Source organism: Cladophialophora yegresii (genome assembly GCF_000585515.1).
Source record: "Cladophialophora yegresii CBS 114405 chromosome Unknown aczIN-supercont1.1, whole genome shotgun sequence".
NCBI classification, from domain to species: Eukaryota; Fungi; Ascomycota; class Eurotiomycetes; order Chaetothyriales; family Herpotrichiellaceae; genus Cladophialophora; species Cladophialophora yegresii.
In genome coordinates, this window is record NW_006913045.1 from 17185 (window position 1) to 38134 (window position 20950).

General features: G+C 53.1%; 9 protein-coding genes across 9 annotated transcripts; 6 read left to right on the forward strand and 3 right to left on the reverse strand.

Annotated features, from left to right (window-relative positions):
* Nucleotides 1–498: 498 nt before the first annotated feature.
* Nucleotides 499–1908, forward strand: A1O7_00006 (uncharacterized protein; the record flags this gene model as incomplete). The annotated part of the gene is made up of 3 exons (XM_007754048.1): nt 499–659; nt 708–1734; nt 1786–1908. The coding sequence occupies 3 exons, from the start codon at nt 499–501 to the stop codon at nt 1906–1908; spliced, it is 1311 nt and encodes a 436-aa protein (XP_007752238.1).
* Nucleotides 1909–2688: 780 nt separating this feature from the next.
* On the forward strand, nt 2689–4580 carry A1O7_00007 (uncharacterized protein; the record flags this gene model as incomplete). The annotated part of the gene is made up of 2 exons (XM_007754049.1): nt 2689–3528; nt 3576–4580. 2 exons carry the CDS (start codon nt 2689–2691, stop codon nt 4578–4580), a joined length of 1845 nt encoding a protein of 614 aa, XP_007752239.1.
* Nucleotides 4581–4654: 74 nt separating this feature from the next.
* Nucleotides 4655–6247, reverse strand: A1O7_00008 (uncharacterized protein; the record flags this gene model as incomplete). The annotated part of the gene is made up of 2 exons (XM_007754050.1): nt 4655–5284; nt 5339–6247. 2 exons carry the CDS (start codon nt 6245–6247, stop codon nt 4655–4657), a joined length of 1539 nt encoding a protein of 512 aa, XP_007752240.1.
* Nucleotides 6248–6820: 573 nt separating this feature from the next.
* A1O7_00009 (uncharacterized protein) lies at nt 6821–9499 on the reverse strand (the record flags this gene model as incomplete). Its single annotated transcript, XM_007754051.1, has 5 exons — nt 6821–6916; nt 6969–9021; nt 9071–9262; nt 9310–9433; nt 9490–9499. 5 exons carry the CDS (start codon nt 9497–9499, stop codon nt 6821–6823), a joined length of 2475 nt encoding a protein of 824 aa, XP_007752241.1.
* Nucleotides 9500–10302: 803 nt separating this feature from the next.
* Nucleotides 10303–11682, forward strand: A1O7_00010 (uncharacterized protein; the record flags this gene model as incomplete). The annotated part of the gene is made up of 1 exon (XM_007754052.1): nt 10303–11682. The coding sequence occupies one exon, from the start codon at nt 10303–10305 to the stop codon at nt 11680–11682; it is 1380 nt and encodes a 459-aa protein (XP_007752242.1).
* A 193-nt stretch (nt 11683–11875) lies between these two features.
* On the forward strand, nt 11876–12538 carry A1O7_00011 (uncharacterized protein; the record flags this gene model as incomplete). The annotated part of the gene is made up of 1 exon (XM_007754053.1): nt 11876–12538. The coding sequence occupies one exon, from the start codon at nt 11876–11878 to the stop codon at nt 12536–12538; it is 663 nt and encodes a 220-aa protein (XP_007752243.1).
* Nucleotides 12539–13128: 590 nt separating this feature from the next.
* Nucleotides 13129–14508, forward strand: A1O7_00012 (uncharacterized protein; the record flags this gene model as incomplete). Its single annotated transcript, XM_007754054.1, has 4 exons — nt 13129–13465; nt 13518–13816; nt 13865–14040; nt 14091–14508. The coding sequence occupies 4 exons, from the start codon at nt 13129–13131 to the stop codon at nt 14506–14508; spliced, it is 1230 nt and encodes a 409-aa protein (XP_007752244.1).
* A 436-nt stretch (nt 14509–14944) lies between these two features.
* On the forward strand, nt 14945–16615 carry A1O7_00013 (sterol O-acyltransferase; the record flags this gene model as incomplete). Its single annotated transcript, XM_007754055.1, has 2 exons — nt 14945–15078; nt 15130–16615. The coding sequence occupies 2 exons, from the start codon at nt 14945–14947 to the stop codon at nt 16613–16615; spliced, it is 1620 nt and encodes a 539-aa protein (XP_007752245.1).
* Nucleotides 16616–18655: 2040 nt separating this feature from the next.
* A1O7_00014 (uncharacterized protein) lies at nt 18656–20854 on the reverse strand (the record flags this gene model as incomplete). Its single annotated transcript, XM_007754056.1, has 1 exon — nt 18656–20854. One exon carries the CDS (start codon nt 20852–20854, stop codon nt 18656–18658), a length of 2199 nt encoding a protein of 732 aa, XP_007752246.1.
* Between the last annotated feature and the right edge of the window lie 96 nt (nt 20855–20950).

Below are 20950 nucleotides of genomic sequence, written 5' to 3' on the forward strand. Positions count from 1 at the left end.
GGGCGTGTGCTGCTACGGCCTGTAACTACTTGGCGCAGCGCTCTTGAAGGACGGGTTGTTTACTGACTGTATACATCGAAAGGGAGCGGAGGCACTTCTATAGCACGAGGCTAGCCTCCCTAGGAGAACTGATCTTCAACGTGTAACCATCTGTCAGGAATCTGAGCCTTACGTTCAGCGTCATTCCCTATGTTTAGGCTTTGTTTACTTTGCGAGGCTGCAGATGCCGCGCCCGCTCGACTCGACAGTGTCTCCACTATGCATCAAGGCTGCGTTCTCCCGAACCACCGATCCGAGCGTCGCTTCCGCCTTTCGCACTGCTTGAGGTGCACCTGATCACTGTCAACTCGATCATTCCCCTCCGCCTTTGTGCTTCGACCCTCACCAGCAACCAGCCATACTGCAGCTACCTGACGGTCACTCCCCGAGAGTCTCCAGAATCGCCGTTTCCCTAGAACATCGCTGTGGCCTTGCCCGTAGGCACACGAGCCCGCTATTATGGCCGTCAAAGCAGTGATCCCATTCCTGGTGGGAATGATGCTGTTGACCGGATGTTCTAATACGCTGCTCACCAAGTATCAAGACCAACAATGCGTACGAAACTGTGATAGCAACAACCCGAAGAACCACAGGACCTTTGAACAGCCGGTCATCCAAACGTAAGCTAAGCATAAACCAACGTCAGGGTTACACGCTGACAACCACAGCGTACAAATGTTTATAGGGGAGTCGGGTTGTTGGCTCGTCATACTGGGTTTCTACCTGTACCGCTATTTTGTCCTGCGATCCAAAGATGCTCCATTACTCTACCAGCCAGTCAGCACAGAGGATGTGGACGACCACGATACCGGCCGGCCCAGCTCTCACGGTGCCGCTGTCGACCCTGCGCTGAAACCCCTTGTCCCGAATGCAGACAACAGGGCTTCTCTGAAAGGTTGGAAACTGGTCTTGTTGGGCCTTCCTGCATGTTGCGATATCACGGGCACGACCTTGATGAACGTTGGCCTCTTGTTTGTGGCAGCTTCTATATACCAGATGACAAGAGGTGCATTGGTGCTATTTGTTGGACTGTTCAGTGTCCTGTTCTTGAAGAGAAAGCTCTATCTATACCATTGGTTCTCGTTGGTAATTGTCGTTTTGGGCGTTGCATTGGTGGGACTTGCTGGAGCGATTTATACGGGGGACAGAAACTCTCCGGCGCCTAAGGAAACCAATCTTGAGCTGGTGCGCACCATGGTGTTGGCTGCTCGACAGGTGGCGGTCGAAGCAGCGGATCCCGCCGTCGTGCGCACTATCGTCGGCATCTTCCTCATCGCCTTCGCGCAAATCTTCACGGCTACGCAGTTCTGCCTGGAAGAATGGATTCTGGAAAATTATGCTTTGGAACCTTTAAAAGTTGTTGCATGGGAAGGTTTGTTCGGCTTGATCGTCACTGTCTTGCTGCAGGTCATCCTCCATTTCACAGTTGGCGTTTCCAAAGCGGGCAAGTACGGGTATTTCGACGCCGCGGAGGGCTACCATCAAGTCTTTACCAACCGTGCAATCGGCATTTCAAGTCTTGCAATTATGGTCTCAATTGGTGGCTTCAACTTTTTTGGACTCTCGGTAACCCGAAGCATCTCAGCTACGTCTCGGTCGATTATCGATACTTGTCGTACTCTGTTCATCTGGATTGTATCCTTGGGCCTCGGCTGGGAAACCTTCAAATGGCTCCAAGTGGTGGGCTTTGCATTGGTGAGCTCCATTTCAGATGACTCTTGACCCAAGTGCTAACTTTACTCATAGCTCGTATACGGCACCTTCATGTTCAACGACCTCGTTCGACCACCGATCAAAGCTCTCCTCCCTGCGAGGGACGAAGCCGAACGAGAGGAACTTCTGCCAGAAGAGCCAATTGAGCATATGTAGACTTTTAACAAACGCCGGTTACCCCCCCGAGATGTATGAGTATGTCACGACACTCTGATGATTTGAATCTAGAGTGCGGCAATCCATGCAAGCATGGGCAATCGGGCTAGTTCACCTTATTCGAGGGAACTGGCGGATAATTTTCGTTGAATTCAATGCGAGGAGCATCAAGCCCAAGCATTTTGTCCAACCCTGATACAGCAGCAGAAAGACACGCCTTGATTTGTTCAAGTTGTTGCTCCTAACTTTGCTTGACCTTCTTTCTGTGCATCCGATATAGCAACTCCGTCTGGAGGCTGGCAATTTCAGAGTGTCAGCTCTTGGGCACACAGCGTCGGGACTTTGTACCCCCTGCAATGTAAGGCATGACAATTAGAAGGCTGCATCTGGTCTGTCAAATCTAATTGTTCCGCTACACAGCCTGACAATCGGGGCATCTTCTCGGCGTTCTTACACTTGTGGTGTGCTATCGAAGCTGGGGTTGATGCAAGGGATGAATTTTCCACCGCGCACATCTTCACGGCGCTTCACACCTTGAGAGGTGGCTGGCAGACATTCTGCAGGAGAGCGGGATGACTTTGTACGACACAAAATCTGACACTCGAGAACATGCAAGAGCACGATTCGAAAGTCAGCCGCTTTCACTTCAAGAGAGGGTCTGATGCCGTGGCAGTTCAGTCTGCAACACGCGCAGGAGTAAGTACTGGGATATATGTCTCACCTCGCCCTTCGTTGAAAGGCCTCTTTTACTACGTACTTATCCCAACCCGCGCAGACACAATGGAACAATTGACTCCTCCGCACGACTTCGGTATGGCAGATGCTCACCACCAGGGCTGGCCGACTTCATTCCGTCTCACCCATTGTTCCAAGGAAGGACGAATGACGCCGCCTTCTTCCCCCACCCAGCCCTCACGGAACGGGTCCAAATTGCAACTGTCGGAGCTGCTTCGTCGGTCAAAACTTATCAAATCGAAGCAAAGTGGATTGCCCCAAGACGAGATTCGAACACGCCCATCAGCGAACAACATGAAGGGCCCTTTCCCGCTAACTCTTCCCGCGCTTTCCTCGATCGTCGCGGACAGCTCTTCGAATGTTGGCCCTCCTTATGCGGAACTTCGCAGAATGTCCGCCAGCTACAACAACCTCCGTGTTCTGGCCCAGCATCGACCAGTTTCGAGTCCAGTCATCCCTTTGTTTCCAAGCCCTATCGCACGAGACTCTCCTCGTGAATCTGAATCGTACTTTAAATTTCACAATCCTCGTCATCGACCTCATACCGCGAGCTCTAACGACAGCTCTGTAGATAGTTTCAACATTCTGTCGTACTATTGCGACGACCCCACTGATAGTCTCTGGCAGCCGGAAGACGAATCTCCAATGGAGCATTCCTCCTGCAGGGAAGCACTCGAGGACGACAACCAGAGTACGGCATCAGAGTCTATGCCGGCAACGCCGCTTCAGCAAGAATATCAGCCCACCTTCTGCACGGACGAATCTGACTGGCTTGCTAACACCACTTCGCGCGACCAGAGGATGCGTCGGTTCAAGTCCCGATACTACCAAATTGTCCAGCAACCCTGGAAAGAGATCCACTCGGAATGCGGCGAGAACAAAGTAGTGAGTTGTCCACAGAGGCGCAGACAGCAGTGCTAATCAACGTCCAGATGATCGCTACGGTCCTAGTAGGGCCTGGCAAACCAAAGTTGGTCCATATCCACCGTCCCCCCTCGAAGTCTGGGACGGATTCGTCTGTGGAAAGTCTCCATACTCCTTCGACCCCGAAGAGAGTACCCTTGGAGGTGTCTGCCTTCAGTCCGTTCGACACACCTTCCGAACTTCCTCCTCGCGTTGACTCCATTATCTCCCGTGGCACGTCCACCGCGATTCAAGAACTGGCAACTAGTTTCCTGCCACAACCGCTCGCTCTCCTCCGGCGCAGCCGGTCCAGCCGTTCTGAAAACATTTTCGGTACCTGGCAGCGGTTTCAAGATCTCGCGGATCCCTTCGAGACCTCACCGAGGAGAACCCGAAGCAATCAATCTTTCCGCGCAACTGAAAAGAGATGGGCAATCCGAGGCACAGCAAACATTGACACGCAGGTTCTTCGAGAACCGTCACCCATAACCAGAAGTGCAACGTGGTCACGCTGCAGGAAATCGGAGAGGACGTTGAACGCAGTCACCAGAGCCATTGATCAATTTCCGGACAACATGCTTCAGCTGGATTCGCCCGCTGTCCTTGAGCTCAGGAATCCTCAGATTTCCGACCGGACGTACACCATGGCCTTGCAGCGGGTATTTCCTGCCGCAGCGCCGGTCCTCATTTCAGCCCTCACCGCCTGGATCATCGTCGACTTGTACTTTTCTCGGTTGAGGGATCAGCCTTTGCCAATGGAGCGATATTTAGGCCAAGCGGCTGCGCCACAGGAAAGTCTTCATCGGATTCCGAACAAGGCGAGGGAGATGTTGGGCATTGGTCTTCCTGATGCAGCCTCGATATATCTTAATGATTATGCCCTGAGAAGGAGAGCATCGGCAATAGAAGCGAGTATTCGGGTCGTTGGACAGCGACTAGTGGAGGCGCTTCGAGGCTCGTGGGATGAAGATATCTGGCGGTCGCTGAGGGTTTTGGTGGAGGTGATAGAATGCAGCCCGCAGCGGTGGGCGTGAACCGGTCGTGGTTCTGAGCAATACTCTCTTGCCATTGTACCAGTATTGCGTCGTTCGGGGTAGTAGTCAGTCTTTCACCGCAATGCCAGCCGCACATTCAAGCCGGTCTGATTTAGCACCCAAGCATTACTGACCTTCCATTCCCTGCTCGGATCAGCGAGCTCAATCCGGAACTTCAAGAGCAGTGCGGGGACTATCTTGTGCAGTTCCAACAAGGCGATGTTCTTTCCTAAGCACGATCTTTTCCCTGCTCCGAAGGAGAGCATACTGTGCTCCATATGCTTGGTCTCCTTTTCCTTCGCGCTCAGCCAGCGAGTTGGATTCCACGATTCCGCGTCGTGGCCAAAGACGTGAGCACTGCGGTGGAGGACCCACGGATTAATACCCACAATTGTGCCCTGAGGAAGGAACGTCCTTGTCCCGTCGGCATGTTGGAGACTGAGACCTTCCCTTGGGACGACGCGTTCAAGTGGCAGAGACAGGGCTGGATTCATCCTCAACCCTTCCTTGATGACGGCACAGAGATAAGGGAGATTCTGTTGAGACTCGTTCCAGGTCGGGGACGGGCTGAAGATGCGGCCTTCTGCCACAGCCGAGTCGAGCTCGTTCTGAAGCTGAGAGAGGGACCCGGGATTCTTCAGAAGGTGATAAAATACTGCTCGCAGGGTCGAGGCTATCGTGTCGCTTCCTGCATTAATGTTCATCTGCGGACTCACAGTCAGTCTCTCGTACTGGACGTAGCCGAGTTGGCAACCCACGAATAGATTAGACAGAATCTGTGCATCCGTCAGTGTCTCTTCTCCGGCTTCGGCTTTCCTTATCTTCAGAAACCGGCTCAAGAAATCGGGCCTGTCCAGCTTGTTCTGTTTTTCGTCCACGCCAGCCTCGTCCAGATCACGCAACCGCTCCTTCAACAAGCGTTGAGCAAATAGCAGGATCGGCGAGCTGACACTCTTGCGGAAGTACTTGACGTAGAGTGGATTCTTGCCTAGAAATGCCTCATCCAGCCACGGTATCTGGCCGAGGACACTGAAGTAATTGAAATTCGCTCCAATCGCTTCGATAATGTTGTTGATGTCGATTCCCTGCTCAATGAATCCCAACCGCCGGCTAAAGGTAAGCTCGCCGATGATATCAAAGGCGAAGAACTGCAGGTACCGGCCTAGATCCAACTCCTTGACGCCAGTAGCAAACCGTTCCTCCAGCGTCTTCAGAAACACATCCGTTGTCCGATCTACTAGTTCCTCGTACTCCACCAGAGTGCTCAAAGAATATGCATGCGCAATCAGCCGCTTCGACTTCGCGTGTTGGGTCTCGTCCGTCATGGCCACGAGGCTTGCCGCTCTCCTGCCATTGACGATGTTCTGGAAACAGCTGTAAAAGTCGGACTTGACCAACCCTTTACCGATGCCATAAATTTGTGACACGTAGTCCGCCGAACCGGTGACGGAGACACATTCCGGGCCAAGGCGCACGAGGTTTCCATACTGTTTGTGCAGGTTGAGATGGACTTCGTGGGCGGACCCGTTGTATACGAGGAGCGCACGGTAGATGTTGGTGAAGCGAGCGATGAAAGGGCCAGGTACTGAGGAGAGTGCCAAATAATTCTTAAGGAGGTAGAAGAACAGGACAGCTGGAAGGGCATATGTCAAAAGAAGCAGCAGCATTGTTGCAAAGCGATGAAATAGGTTGAAGAACAAGCGAATTGAGGATGGTTGAGGTGGTGGTCACTGTCACATTCCACGGTGCCGCGCAAAGTGCCAGCATAATTGAGGGCGGTTGAAATGATTCTACCAGGGGGCGACATGCTCGGTTATTTTCCGCGCAAATCTATCTCGGAGTCGAACCGATACAAGTTGACGAAAATAGCACATGAGTTTGGAGAAGATTGTGTGGAAGTAGGGACTAGATAGAGTCTTTGTGCGGGAAGCTGTGGCAGCGGAAAGTTTCCGTGTGTCTCGGTTGGCCGCGGGGCCCTGTACAAGAGAAACAAATGTCCTCTTTTACCGTCACAGCCGCATGCTTTCAGCATTGAAGGTGACTGTCCAGATGAAACTCTGCGAGCTGAACAGATGCCGTAACAACCACACAATGCGTGCCGCCGCCATCTCGATCGTAGAGAGTGGTGTCGAAGCTGTCAGATCGACTGGTCGAATACGGAAGAGTCGCTGACGACTCTTGCTTGCCAGGATCCGCACCCCCACGAAGCAAACACATATAGTCCATCTACCATATTGACATCATGGTTCGGTCCAGTCGACCTGCTCTGTGACGGGTCCACCATCATCTTTGGTGTATGATATTTTAAGACGAAGGCGAAGCTTTGGCGGTAGAGACTAGAAATCCGGTTAGAAATGGGAACAGGATCAAGAGGTGGAATGGACTTACCCCGGTAGCTGCCACAATCCTCATGCCCTGGGTAGCCTCATCGCCGCCGTCCAGCGTGCTCTTGTTGATGGCCTGCAGCGTCAACTTCTGACTCTTCGGCACAGCCGCTTGCAGGCCTACGTCTGTCATTCGCACGAAAGTCGAAGTGTTCTTGAATTTCGCCATGGCTTGAATGCCAGCTCCAGTCCTGGAAACCTGAAGCGCGACCGACAGGCCATTCTTATTGTAAACTGGGTGTGCCACATGTCCGCTTGGGGCAGGACTTGCGGGTTTCGGCGTCCCGTTCCCGAACAGATCCATGATCGAGTCAGTATTGGATGCTGGCGGCGGGCTTTTCGCCTGCGTCGGCGGACTCGAGACGGAAGTTCCACCGAGGATGTCGGCAAGCAAATCCGCTGTCTGCTGTTGATTGCCATTCAAAGTAGCGCTGGCATTTACAGCAGGAACATCGGAGCTACCCATGAGATCGAGAAGCATATCAGACTCTGTTGTCTTTGCGACTTTGGTGTTGGTCTTGGCTTTCAACGACTTCCGCTTGTCCTTCGCCGGCACCGCGGCCTGGCCGAGAACTCTTTGTTCTTCTTTAATTTCTGGCGGTGGCATCTTCTCCAAAACTCCTCTTCGGATAGAGTCGTACCCGAACATGTTGCCATACTCGACCGCCCTCTGTTGGATTTCGACACTTAGATCTGCCGTCCGCGATTGCATCAGCCGCCGTATTCGCTCGACTTGTGACTGGTCTGACATTCTGGTCGTCAACTTCATTGCTGAAGTGATGATGAATTCGGTGGTGATCTGATTTGCGTATGTCGAGTTCAGGATGGTCGTGTATAAATCAACAATATCGCTCTCCTTAACTTCCTTCACCAACTCTTCCTCTTCGTAAGTTCCGCCACGGAGCAGAGCATCACCATACTCACCAATAACCCACACAGCGGCCAAAGTCAGTGCCTCCTGTGTGATATCAGCTTTCAAGGCGGCATATAGCTTTTGAACCGCATAGGTTTGCTGGTCCGGCGAAGTGGCGATAAGCCGAATGAACGATGATAGAATTTGTTCCTTGACGTGGTTCCCAGCTAGCTTGACAACCCTCAGTAGAGTGTCAATGTGCCAGCGCTTGTTAGGAGCGTGGCGATCGGCCGCAATTCCGATCTGCGTCGTCATGATGGGCTTAAACTCGGTGTCTGCAACCTCCAAGAACGCCAGCAGCTCTCTTATCAACACCCGCACGTTGTCTTCGCGGATCAAGGTAAAGCTGAGATCGAGTGCTCGCCGACGAATCGAGATGTCAGGGTCTCGCAAACATTCAAGGATGGTGTTTCGGTGCCTTTGTACTGCGTTCGGCTCGATGGCCACTACCTTGATCAATGTGTTGAGCGCAACGTATCGGATGTTGTTGTCTTTGTTGGCCAAGAATTTTCCCAGGATGTTTACGCCCAGTACGCGCAGACCGGAGTCGGCCTCGATGTCGAGGATGGTAAGGACTGCTTCATACAAGATAGCATTCCCGACATTCTTCGTAGATTCGGTGTTGGTAGCAACTTGTGCAAGGATGTCGTTGATTTGTTCGCTGATACCCGTGTCTCCTCGCCCAAGCACTCGGAATAGCCGCAGAATCTTGACTTGCAGGAAAGGGTCTGTGATGCCCGAGACATCGTGCTCTGGTGTATAACCAGAGCTTGTCAGGCTCTTCAACGTCCGTACCAGATGCGGGACGACTGGCCGGAACATGTCCACGACTCCTTCTTCGCCGCCTTCTGCCTCGTCGGCCTCGCACATACTAGTGATCAAGGTCAAGCCACACAACAGAACTCCGTGATTCCTGTCCTGGAGCAGGGCTTTGGCCTTCTCAAAGAAATGTTCCTGCAGATCGGGGACTTTCCGGCATATTCGCATGGCACATAGAGCGGCTTTCCGACGGATGTAAGGGTTGGCGGTAGATATGAGGGATTCGACTTCGGGGAAAAGATCTCTTGACATTTCGATAGAGGCAATGTTGCCCAGCGTGCAGAGTGCGAGGCCGACCACATATTGATTTGAGTGGTTGAGATCGCTATGCGAGAATTAGTACTTTCCCTTGAATGGGCCGATATGTCACCCACTTCTTCAAGGAGTTCGTGACCAGCGTGAGGACTTCCTGATTCTCGTCCAGCAAGAGCATAGTACCCAGGTAGCCCAGTCGCTTGTCCGCAAACCGAGGAGAAGCCAGCAGTTTGAGGCATTCTATCTGGCCGAAGTGCGTCCGTTCGCCGAGGGTAAAGAGGTATAGGAGCTTCGCAACATTGTTCCTCCTACTGACAGTCAGACGCTTGCTCCTCTGGAACCATTTGTGACGATTGACCTGATGTTGGAGTCTCCGCTCTCTTCCCGAAAGCTGGCCCGAATCGCCGCACTTTCTTTCTGGACCACGGCCCGCTCGTCGGCGATTGTCTTGGAGGCTCGCACATTACGGATAAACTGCTTTACTGGCAGTATGTCAGTAGGTCAGGCGACGCAGACCAGGCGTAAGGGGAAGGCATACGAGATGTCATGGCTGCGCACGCTGACCCGAGGAGGGGTCGTTCGCTCTCCGATCACTCGTTCATCGATATGAGGTCGTCAGGTCCGGTGTCGGCGTGACTATGAAGAATGGAGATCTCGCAAACCCTTGATCGCGAGCAGATACAAGTTGTGGTATTTCTGGTTATTGGTGATCCGAAAGCCAGTGTCAATTGTTGATTCAGGAACATTTCACGTTCGGCGCAGAAGTGGCCTCCGACGTCAGCCAATCGGGGGGAGAACATGTCAAGGGAACTAGTCTTGTCCAGGCCATCGACGCCTCATCCTCGACTCACATGTTCTTCTTCTTCCCACTATCGCTTCGCCCGAAATGTGATCTACGCCGATCGTCCTATTGCCATGTCTGGATATGTCAAAGTACTCCCATAGAGGGTGTGTCACCTGCAGGAAGTCCCACGTGAAATGTGACGAGAAGCGACCTGCGTGCTCAAGATGTATGCTCCTGGATCCAAGAACATGCAGACCCTGGCTGATCTGGTCAGGCATGAATCGAGGAATGCTATGCCCCGGCTACCAACGCCCACTCCGCTGGTCACAGAAATACGAGAAACCGGCACAAGTGACTTCATCGCCTTGCATCTCGGCGACTCTGGACACGTCCACGCCTACCTCACTATACCTATCGTTGTCTGAGTGTTCGGGGAGGCTAGCATCTCCGAGAACTGGTCCTGCATTCCTCGATGGCAGCGGATTCGAGACGTCAAAGGAATTTGCGCAGCCCTCTGGCGCTGCGGCTGAACAAGCAGCGGAAAGTGTGCCATGGGCGTCGCCGTCCATGAACCTCCAGATAGCAGCCGCTCTGCCCCCGTCGCCGTTAGCCTTTGCAGAATCTGTTCATTTTGTCCAGTGCTATTCTGGCGTTCTTGCTAGGGTATTGTCGATTTACGATGGCCTATCCAGCCCCTTTCGCGCGGCAGCACTGTCCACCTGGAGGCGGTCGTCCCTCCTCTTCTCCGCCTTCAAATTCTTCGTCGGGATATATCGCGTAGGCTGCGGTTCAAATTCGCGACTCCGTCTCGCCATGGACGAAGCGCGTCTCGAAACCCTCAATCAGCTCTCTGCTAACCTTTCATCAGTCACCAGCCACCTCACCGCACAAAACCTCGATGTCCTCCTAGTCATCAATTCGTTTGGCCTCAGTAGCAGCTGGTATGACTTGAGTGATCTTGGTTTAGAGCACTACACCGTTGCTGCCACAATTGTGCGAGTGGGCCATGGTATCACGCCTAGACATTGCAGATTCTTCAAAGAGTTTCTGGTCTACTGGTGGATGATGCTGTCATTTGCCTGCGGTTCAGGCTCGCACCGCACCCCGGAGCCGCCGACCCTAAGCCCCAGAAGCTCTACTGAACCGCGAATGCCACATCCATTGACAGGTGTTTCGCCCGAGTCTCAACTCTTGCTCGGAATGGTCGCCCGGCTGGTTTTTAGCCACCGCCGGATGGTCTTAGAGCAGGATACGACCTCCGCGGAGGCAGCTGTAAGATCATTGGCGAACGTTAAGATGGCCAGGCATCTGGAACATGAACTTGTTTCTCTGCAGTTTCCATCAGCTGACCTGATCCTTGACCCGGGAGATCCTCATACCTCTGTGCAGGATTTGCTGAACATCGCTCGGGCATACAGGGTAAGCGGCCTGTTACTTCTTTACCATGCTCATCCGGACCTTCTCACCGACAGGTCATACCGCGATGCTTCATTGCACGCTGTTAAGCCCGCTCTCAGCGGTCTTGAGCAGAGAAGGTGCCTCAGGTCTCTCGCGTTTGACGTTTTGCAGTTGCTGCAACAGATCTCTCCAACCTCTGGCACTCGGACTATCGAAGCTATACTGCTGGTAATAGTGTCTGGGGAGCTCTCTCTCAAAAAGGACGGTGCTCTACTGCCGACAGACCTCGCGACCATTAATGTGATCTCGCATGGGCAGTCAAGTGCAAAATCCGGCGATATATCGGAAGCAGGTATACGGCGAGCTGTACTGCAAGCGAGGGCCCTTGTCATCGCTCGATTCGAAAGAATACAGGCGATGTTGCCCTTCAACACTATTCGCCGCATGATGTCTCTTGTATTTGAGACATGGCAGTTGATGGACAGTGGCTTCAATGTTTCCTGGGTCGATTTAATGATCAAGAACAAGTGGGAATTTTTAATGATCTGAAGACGAGAATTAGACGGAGCACCAAGATGGCGGATAACTCCGGTTAGAGCGCGATCGAACATATCGACCGTGCAGGAAAAAATCTCTTGGGCGATTGATCTATACGATACATATCTACCCCCAGTCTGACTTGCCTTCGTTCCTTCAGCCACGCTTGCACGCCTGCCGGGTCTACGCCGTTCAGCTTTTCACTATGCACGTTCTGGTGGTCATCTGTCACCTAAACCAAGGCTCCTTCACGCACGCCGTCGCCGAGGAGGTCGTTAAGGGAGTGCAGAGCGAGGGCCATTCTACGAAAGTCGTTGACCTATACAAAGATGGCTTCCAGCCGGTCTTCACACCTCGGGACTGGGAGCAGTTTGATGGCGTTCCGATGACGGAGGATGTACTCGAGCAACAACGTTTCGTGGAAGAGTCGGATGCTATCTTTATCGTGTTTCCGATTTGGTGGTACGGGATGCCAGCCATGCTCAAGGGCTGGCTCGACAGGGTCTGGTCGGCTGGATGGTGCTACAAATCCGAACGAAACCCTGAGGGCACTCTACTACCTCACCGGCCATGCACGGTCTTCGCCTTGGCAGGAGCAAGTTCGAATCAGTTACACCGATGGGGTTACGACAATCACATGCTTCATCTTTGGCGATACGGCGTTTTCGGCTATTGTGGGTTCGAGCCTCTCAGAATCTCAATTCTGGATGATTGTTCCTACGCTGAGTTTGGGAAGCACGCCGGACACTTGCGGACAGCGTATGAAGCGGGACAGAAAATCGGCCGTGATCCTGAAGCCCTGCCGGGTATCAAGCCGTTTCTAGACAAAGGCCTCAACATCAAAGGCGAAAGGCATGTCGAAGAATGAGCATCGGCGTCTGCGAACTGCATTGCTTGAATAGGCTGTGTGTCATCTGGGAAGCTCTCAATCTGGAGACTGTTTCTTGTTTCCGACATCCTCCACGCCGCACCGTCCATAGTCGGGTACAAAGGCAAGGTATACTCAGCACTCCATCTGGCGTCCGGATAACGCCGTTCCAGATTGGCGGCTGAAAGAAATGAAACTCCGCCGTGTCGGGATAATCACGTTATTGTTCATTGGCTACGAGCTCGGCACCTTTCCAGATTCGACCGAAAATTGCGAACATCCTTGTCTGCGCAGCTGCTCCAAGACTGCGACCTCGAACGTGGCTCGAATCGAGAAGTCCTAATGGACATATCCGCCTATCAACGGGACTGATAGCGATTTCGTGACTGAAGTAGGTAAGAGAGCCAGCGTTGTTCGACAAAGCTTCAGAACTCCATCAACCCGTCTTCTGGCGTTTGCAACTCCATGTGTTGTGGGGTATGCGGGATGTGAGTTTCGTATCACTTCATCAAAAGCCTTTCGCAAGCGCTTCCAAACTCGCAGCTGCCCTGACGGATCCCACACTGCTTCAACACTGAGATCACCCCAATATGGGCAGCATCGACGCGAACTGTGCAAGTGGAGGTGGTCATGGCCCGACCGTGAACACCCTTCCTGCCTCGTGGTATCGAGAGGAGGGTTTGTACGAACTTGAGAAGCGAGCGATCTTCTCGAAACGCTGGCTGTGCGTCTCTCATGCGTTGCGATTCAAAGAGGTTGGAGAGTTCGTCAATTTCGAGATTGCCGGTTTCAAGTTTTTCGTCATTCGCGACCGGCAAAAGGAACTCAAGGCATTTTTGAATGTTTGTCGGCACAGAGCGTATCCCATCATCGAGAAAGAGAGCGGAGAAGGGGGAAAAGTCAGCATCTTGGCTTGCAAGTATCACGGTAAGACCCGACGCTGCACGGAGACAGGTCCTTGACTGAAGTTGATCATTAGGCTGGTCTTATGGATTGTCTGGGAACCTCGCGAAAGCACCTCGCTTTGAGACAGTGGACAACTTTGATAAAACCATGTATTCTCTATATCCTGTGCACTTACGTCTAGACAGACTCGGGTTCGTCTGGGTCAACCTCGACTCGGCCAATTCACCGACTATCCCCTGGGAAGACCATTTCGATGGCGTTGATATGCAGCCACGGCAGAAAGATTTCAGCATGGATGACTTTGAGTTTGACCACGCATGGGAGCTACAAGGCGAGTACAACTGGAAAGCCATGGTGGACAACTACAATGAGGTGTGGGAGTCTCCTTCTGACGATAATTGTCGCGACTGACATTCTCAGTGTTATCATTGCACGACGGCGCATCCTGGCATTCTGGCAACGACCAAACTGGATACCTACGACGTCAAGGGTATCAAGGGGTTCATTGAACATTATTCCGAGCCCCTCGACAGCGTTGAACACAAGTACGGGGTGCAGCCGACATATTTCTTCCCCAGCGCGGCGATTTTGATATCGTATGTCTGAGAAATCATATCATTTGCGAGGCTCTGCTAACCCTCTCCAGTGACGGGATAACCTATCTTACACGTTTTGCGCCCAAGTCAGCCACATCCCTGAAGCTCGAGTACGAGGTCTATCGGCACAAGGACTGCACTCAGGAAGACTTCGACACCATGAATCCCTTCTTCAAGCAGGTCGAAACTGAAGACGTGGGTCTCTGCAATGCGGTGCAGCAGAACCTCAACATGGACACCTACATCAAGGGGCCACTCCATCCGCACAACGAAAAGGGAGTCATCTACTTCAAAAACCTTCTCAAGGATGTGCTGTATAAACACATGGCGGAGGAGCAGAAGGCTGGGCGGAAGATCTTCCCTGCTCGAAGGACCGATGGCAAGAGTGACGAGATAGCGGAAGAAGAGGCCTTTTGTCGACTTGCATGTGATGGAAACAGTGGTCCGAAAGCGGTCCCCCAGTGGTGATGGTGCTCCGAACCGAGAGGGCGCACTTCAAGCATCAGATCAGATCAACCGCTTTCGCCAGATCCGAGAGTCTCTACTGTAGTTGCCATAGACTCGTACGCCTGTAGAGTCCTGAGGCCACGATTGATAGTCATGAGGGCAAATCCAGACCAGTTGCAAGAACAGATGCTTGCGCTTTTCTGATCCAATCGGCGGCGAGGTCGTATCGGACGCCGAGGCTGATGTCGACATTGCTGGGATGAGTCGTGCTGATTACTCCCATTTTCGGTAGACACGCGCATTCGGGTTCAGCGAGTCCGAAAATCATTCCTCTAGTAGCCAGGCTATCGGGTCTCCTGGATTTCTTGGTTCTGCGGAATCATGGCAGCCTTTTGTGTCGCCCGGCTTCGTAGCTGCACTCTTCTGTAACATACATCTCCATCTACCACTTCGCACGATGGCCCGCTCTAGTAGTGAAGAACGAAATATCTTACGCCCTCGACCGAGGAAACCGTTGCCAGAGGCCTTACGAGCTTCGGGCAATGGGTTGACTGCGAACGGATACGTTGATGTCCCGTCAGGCATATCGAGGTACGTTTTTGTCATTTTGCGAACTTGGGCCTTCCTGACAATCACTCGCAGTGGTCGCTCGACGCCGGTTCCTCACGATGCGCCGCCTTCGGTGCAATCTCTTTCCACGGCACGAAAGGCCGCGCGAGCGCAAGCAAAGCACAGGCTGTTCCACACCATCAACTACGTTCCGCGCGTCTCTCACTTCGATCCTCAGAGCGAGTACCGTGACTTCCGAGGATTCTTCGTGCTGTTCTGGATCAGCTTGACTATTATGGTCATCACCACGGGGTTGCGCAATCTGAAAGAGACAGGCCATCCACTGAGGATTGAGGTCTATGAGCTGTTATCCAGAAATGTCATCTCTTTAGGGTTGAGCGATGCCGCAATGGTGTGCAGCTCTGCTTTGAGCCTACCACTCCAAAAGCTGGCTCGGGGGACGAACGGCATATTGCGATGGCGAAGAGCTGGAATCTGGATCCAGAGCATATATCAAGCGTTGTGGCTGACGCTGTGGGTGAGCTGGCCGTTCTTGCTGGATTGGACGTGGACGGCGCAGGTCTTCTTTGCTCTCCACACCCTGACCTTCCTCATGAAGATGCACTCGTATGCATTCTACAACGGTCATCTGGCCGAGACTGAGAGACGGCTGCAAGATCTCGACAGGCCCGATACTGCGGACCGTGGCAAAGCTGTGAAATACCCAGGCTCTCCGTCACGTTTGCGGCAATTGGATCCGGACAGCTCGCCAGAGGAGAAGGAGGCCGAGGAAGAGTTGTCTCAGCTTCGGCAAGACCTGGCCAAAGAGCTCACGTCTCCCCTTGGCTCAGTCACATATCCGCAGAACCTCACCTGGTACAACTACGCCGACTACGTTCTATGTCCGACGCTTTGCTACGAACTCGAGTACCCCAGGACTGAGAAGATCAGATGGGACGAGCTCTTTTACAAGACCCTTGCCGTCTTTGGTTGTATCTTTCTGATGATCACAATCAGTGAAGAGTTCATCACGCCTGTTCTGGCCGAATCAGCAGCTCGCCTGAAGCTTGTGCAGACAATCCCGGACAAAGCGCTGATACTGGCCGAGACCACCAGCATGATGCTGTTCCCGTTCATGATCACCTTCTTGCTGGTCTTCTTGGTCATCTGGGAGTATATCCTGGGTGCTTTCGCAGAGATCACCTGCTTCGCCGACCGACACTTCTACTCCGATTGGTGGAATTCAAGTGACTGGCTCGAGTTCAGCCGGGAATGGAACATGCCTGTGTACCACTTCCTTCGACGACACGTGTTCTTCTCCTCCAAGACATACTTTTCAACACCAGTTGCTATGACAATCACCTTTCTGGTGAGTTCGCTGGGTCATGAGCTTATTATGGGCTGTATCACGAAGAAACTGCGTGGGTACGGCTTCTTCGCAATGATGCTACAGCTGCCGATAGTGGCGTTGCAGCGGAGCAAGCTGGTTCGGGGTCGATGGGTGCTCAACAATGCAGCGTTCTGGAGCAGCATGATCTTGGGACTGAGCATGATGTGCAGCTTGTACGTTCTCGTTTAGCTTAGGACAACTTGGGTTTGTGTGAATAGTGCATAATGCATAAAGAATTGTACACTGTAGCTAGGCGTGCCGATGGCTGTGATTGGCTGTTTTTTCGTGTCTTGGCGCAGCACACAGGTATATCTGTCTCCCACGCCGCTTTAAAGAGTCTCTCCCTCCCTGCGCCGCTTCCAGCCGAGATACCCGCTTGTGTCCACGACAGCGACTTTCAGAAACACACGCCGCTTTAATCTCTCTGGCCTGTCAACATGGATGCACCTTCTGTGTAAGTCTCCTCTCTAATTCGTCCGCACCACTTGCCCTGTCTTCCACGACACCTTCCTGTCACAGAGGCAACCGACAACAACTTTCATTCTGTCCATGACTGTCCTCATCCAGCCATGCTCAACCCCTCGGCTACGGTTTTGAGGCGGCAGAAGGCCTCAGGCACCCATGTCCCTTCTTTGTGGATGACGTCTCATGAGGAGCGACGATGCTTCCTACAACACATTGGCTCATTCTGCAAAATGAGCTCCTACACGCATGCCAGAGACAAGATGATGACAAGAAGGGTACCTGCAAGAGGACGATGTGACATAATCCTGACGCCGTCCACTGCCATCGCATAGATTGCTGTCAGTATCAAGGACACGACGTGGACGCTGTGGATAAGAAGAATCTTGTCGATGTTGCTGACGCCATTTCCGCTCTCTTCTTTCCTTACTCACTTCCGTGTTATTACCGCAGAGCATTGTTGCTAACGCGATTGTCATTGCCAGTCCTGACAGCGCCAGCACCTGGAAGTTCTCCCACATGGCAACGTGGGGCTTCTTTGTCGCGCCGGGCGACGAGCTGTTCTACGACTCGGACGTCATCACCGACGGCGACCAGAAGCCAATTCTGGTCAACAACAGGGCGCCCCTTGTTGTTGACCGCCTGCGTGTCAAGCGCGACGCGGCCGCCCACCCTATCCGGGGCAGGAACGAGCATTTCCTCTGGGAGTGGTGGGACCCAGACCAGGAGGAGTAGTTGGAGCTCGGGTTCGCCTCGGGTTCCAAGGAGCTCGAGGACAAGATCTTCGACTTCTTCGTGCGGGCTTTTGGCGGCTGGGACGTCACCGGTCCAGACAGCTCCCTCAAGCGGGGCATTGGCAGTTGGGATCGTTTCTCGTGGGTTCGTGCTGGTGTCTTTGGGCCTCAGACGCTGGGGAGCTGTCGGGCCGAGTACTGGGAACAGCAGCGCGCCCTCCAGCAACAGCAGCAACAGCAACAGCAGCAGTAACATCAACAGCAACACTGAACGCCCCTTCCCCTCCCTGCCTCTTCTTCCCCTCTGTCTTCCCCTTTCGACTCGCTCCGTTTTCACTGTGGCAGGAATGCCGTTGGATGTGGTTTGTGCTCGGTTGAGCTGGGCTGGGTGGGCTTTGTGCATGGTTGTAATGCAGTGGAGGAACGTCCTTTTATCCCCCGAGAGTATCGTAGGCGCGGTTTTCACCGGCCCTCTGAGGGGACACCCTCGCCATCTTCATCCTCGCGGGTGAGATGGGGGGTGGTGAGGACCATCAGTCTAGGTTGGTTTAATCATACACCTGACTAAGACTGACGTTCTTCCGCTCTGTTCCCTCGCAGTTGTCGCCAGCTTATCTGCTTGTCATAATTCCCCAGCAATAGAATTTGCGTGAAGAGGAGACTGTCATTATTGACGTAGATGAGACATCTATTGGCCGACTATGGACAAGCTACAAAACGATGGTAGATGAGCTGACGTCCGACATAGCAAGATATTCCCAGCTCTTGCAAAAGACGATCCAGCAAGCTCTTGGACAATGGAGGCTTGCGACCTTCCCGCCGTGCTCATGACAACCGCTAAATCCAGTCCCATATGTTCAAGATGTGAGTGTGACAGGCCCGGTCCTTGACTCGTTACCACCAGCCTCGAAACTCCAGAATTTTGCTTGAAAGCCAAAATTCGCCATGACAAGTGCCGCAAGCTCCATCCAACCCGGCCACTATGCAGGAAAACAACCCAACAAGAGACATCAGTGATTCGGACCGGCGGTATTCACATGACCACGCAGCCACCACTTCGCGCTCGTCTTCGTCCTCCTCTCGGTATACGTCCGGCCACGAACTCTCCTTCGCTGATGCCTTCATCTCCAGTGGCTGCCTCCTGAGCCGCACCATCTTCGTCGTCTCGGACACGGTATTCGGCTTCACGAGCTCGCCTGCGCCTCCGCCGCGAACTCCACCCGTGGCCAACCACACCGACCTCTTCGCTGGCCACCATCCACTCGGCCCATTTCTGTTCAAGCCGGGCAGCTGCGCCCCAGCGACCAGTGACACATCGCTTATAGTGCTCCTCGACGGTTTGCTGCCAGCCATAGAAGGCCTTGAGGTGGATGATCTCCGTGGGATACAGCAGAGTCTGGATTTCAACAACTTTGCGGAGTTCTTTCGTCTCGCCGTACTCGTCCTCGACGCCGTATGTCTGGACAACGGATTTCTTCCGACCTTGCATGACACGGCCATTGCCCTGCAAAATCTCCCTTACACCAGCCCAGGTGACGTTAGCACAATCAAAGGCAACCAGTTCTAAGCCCTTCTTAGGTCGTTGCGACCTTTTTGTCGTATTCCCGCGTTTCCGGACTTGTTCAGAAGCCTCCATAAGCACCAGATCCGAGATTCTCGTATTGTCTAGGCACAAGGACTTGAGCTCAGTGCACGCTTTGAGAAGAGGCAACACTCCGATGTCCCCAACCTGCTCACAGTAAGAAATGCTCAGGTGTTCGAGTGTTTTTGCTGCTTTGGATTTCGATAGGTTGATCAGAGTCGCGTTTGTCAGTTGCTCAACCTCTTCCACCTCGAGGTGCGTTAGGCGGTTCACTGACTGCAGGAGATCTTCCAGCGCATCGTCGGTCAAAGCCGTGTTTTGACACGTCCGGAAGCCTTCCAAATATGGCACGTTGTAGGCAAGTGCTTTCACCCCTCGATCGGTCAAGCTTCGGCATCTTGAAATATCCAAATGCCGTAGCCGTCGTGGAGGCACAAGAGGTCGGTCTGTCAGGACATCTCGTTCGGGGTCAATACCGTGAATCATGATCTCCAGCGCTTCGTCGGTCAGGCTATCGCAGTTTTGGAGGACTAAACGCTCCAGAGTATTCCGCTGGAACAGCTCAAGCATGAAATCATTATCATCCACGCCTCGAACCTCGCTGGCACGCAGGTCGGTCAGATTCGGACACGACTGGACGACCTTCCTGAGCCCTTTGGAATCGATCTGGGAGCACCAATCGATGTTCAGCAGCTCGAGTTGCGGACAATGGCAGGCGATGATCTTCATAGTCGCATTGTTGATGTTCTGCATACTGGGCATGTTGATATGCAGCAGTCTTGGATTGCGAAGCAAGAAGAAGTGAATGGACGACCGTTCGATCTTGCAGCCTTCAATGCTGAAGTGCTCCAGATTCCTGCACTCTTGGTTGGTCATTCTCGTTCCCAGACTGAGCCACTGATCCCGCAGCTGCACGCATCCTCTCAAGTTGAGGTTCTTGACGAATGCTCCGGCCTTCAGCATGATCTTTATCAGAGCGTCCGAGGTGATTTGCTGGTAGTATGTCTGGCAGTCCAAACTCGTCCACAATTGTCCATCGAAGCACATGTCATGGAATTCCTTCGACACGGAGGAGGCTCGAATGACGTCTTTCGGGGAGAGGAAGCTCAGAATGTATATCCTCAGCTCGTGCGGCATGTCTTGCCAGAAATTGAAGTTCGGCCGGCGGGGAAATGGCTTCTCGGAAATTTCGGGGAGAGGAGTGGAAAGCGGTTTCGACGTTCGGACGTCGATGGGTACGGAAACGGAGGTTATTTCGTTTGGACCCAAAGGTCGGAATCTGGCATTGGTTTCAAAGTAGGACTGCTGGCTGCCAGGCGAACCGGGCGTGGTCGGTGCCGTAGAGAAGCCATTGGAAAGAGCATATGAATTGAGAGGTGATAGAGAATACGTCGACGGAGGTGAATTGAGCGAAACACAGGAAATGGAGGCCTTCTGCTTGGATTGATAGACTTTGTCGCTCGAGCGGGTCCTCCCTAACTTCGCGAGCGACGGAGAGGAGGACATGCGCTGCAGACCTTGGAGTAATCTGTGACGGCCTTTCAGCTTCGCCGGAGGATCGAACGGTGTCTGAGCCTCCATCATAGGGCTTGCGGGAGTTACAGGGCGAGAGGAAGGTTGGGGAGCTGCAAAGGAGTTGGTGCTCGCCATATTTGGCGGAACTGCTTGTTCCATGATGTAAGTCAATTGGACCTTGGACCCGGACACTCAGAAGTAGACGACGCAAACGTGCACGATCAGAGTCAG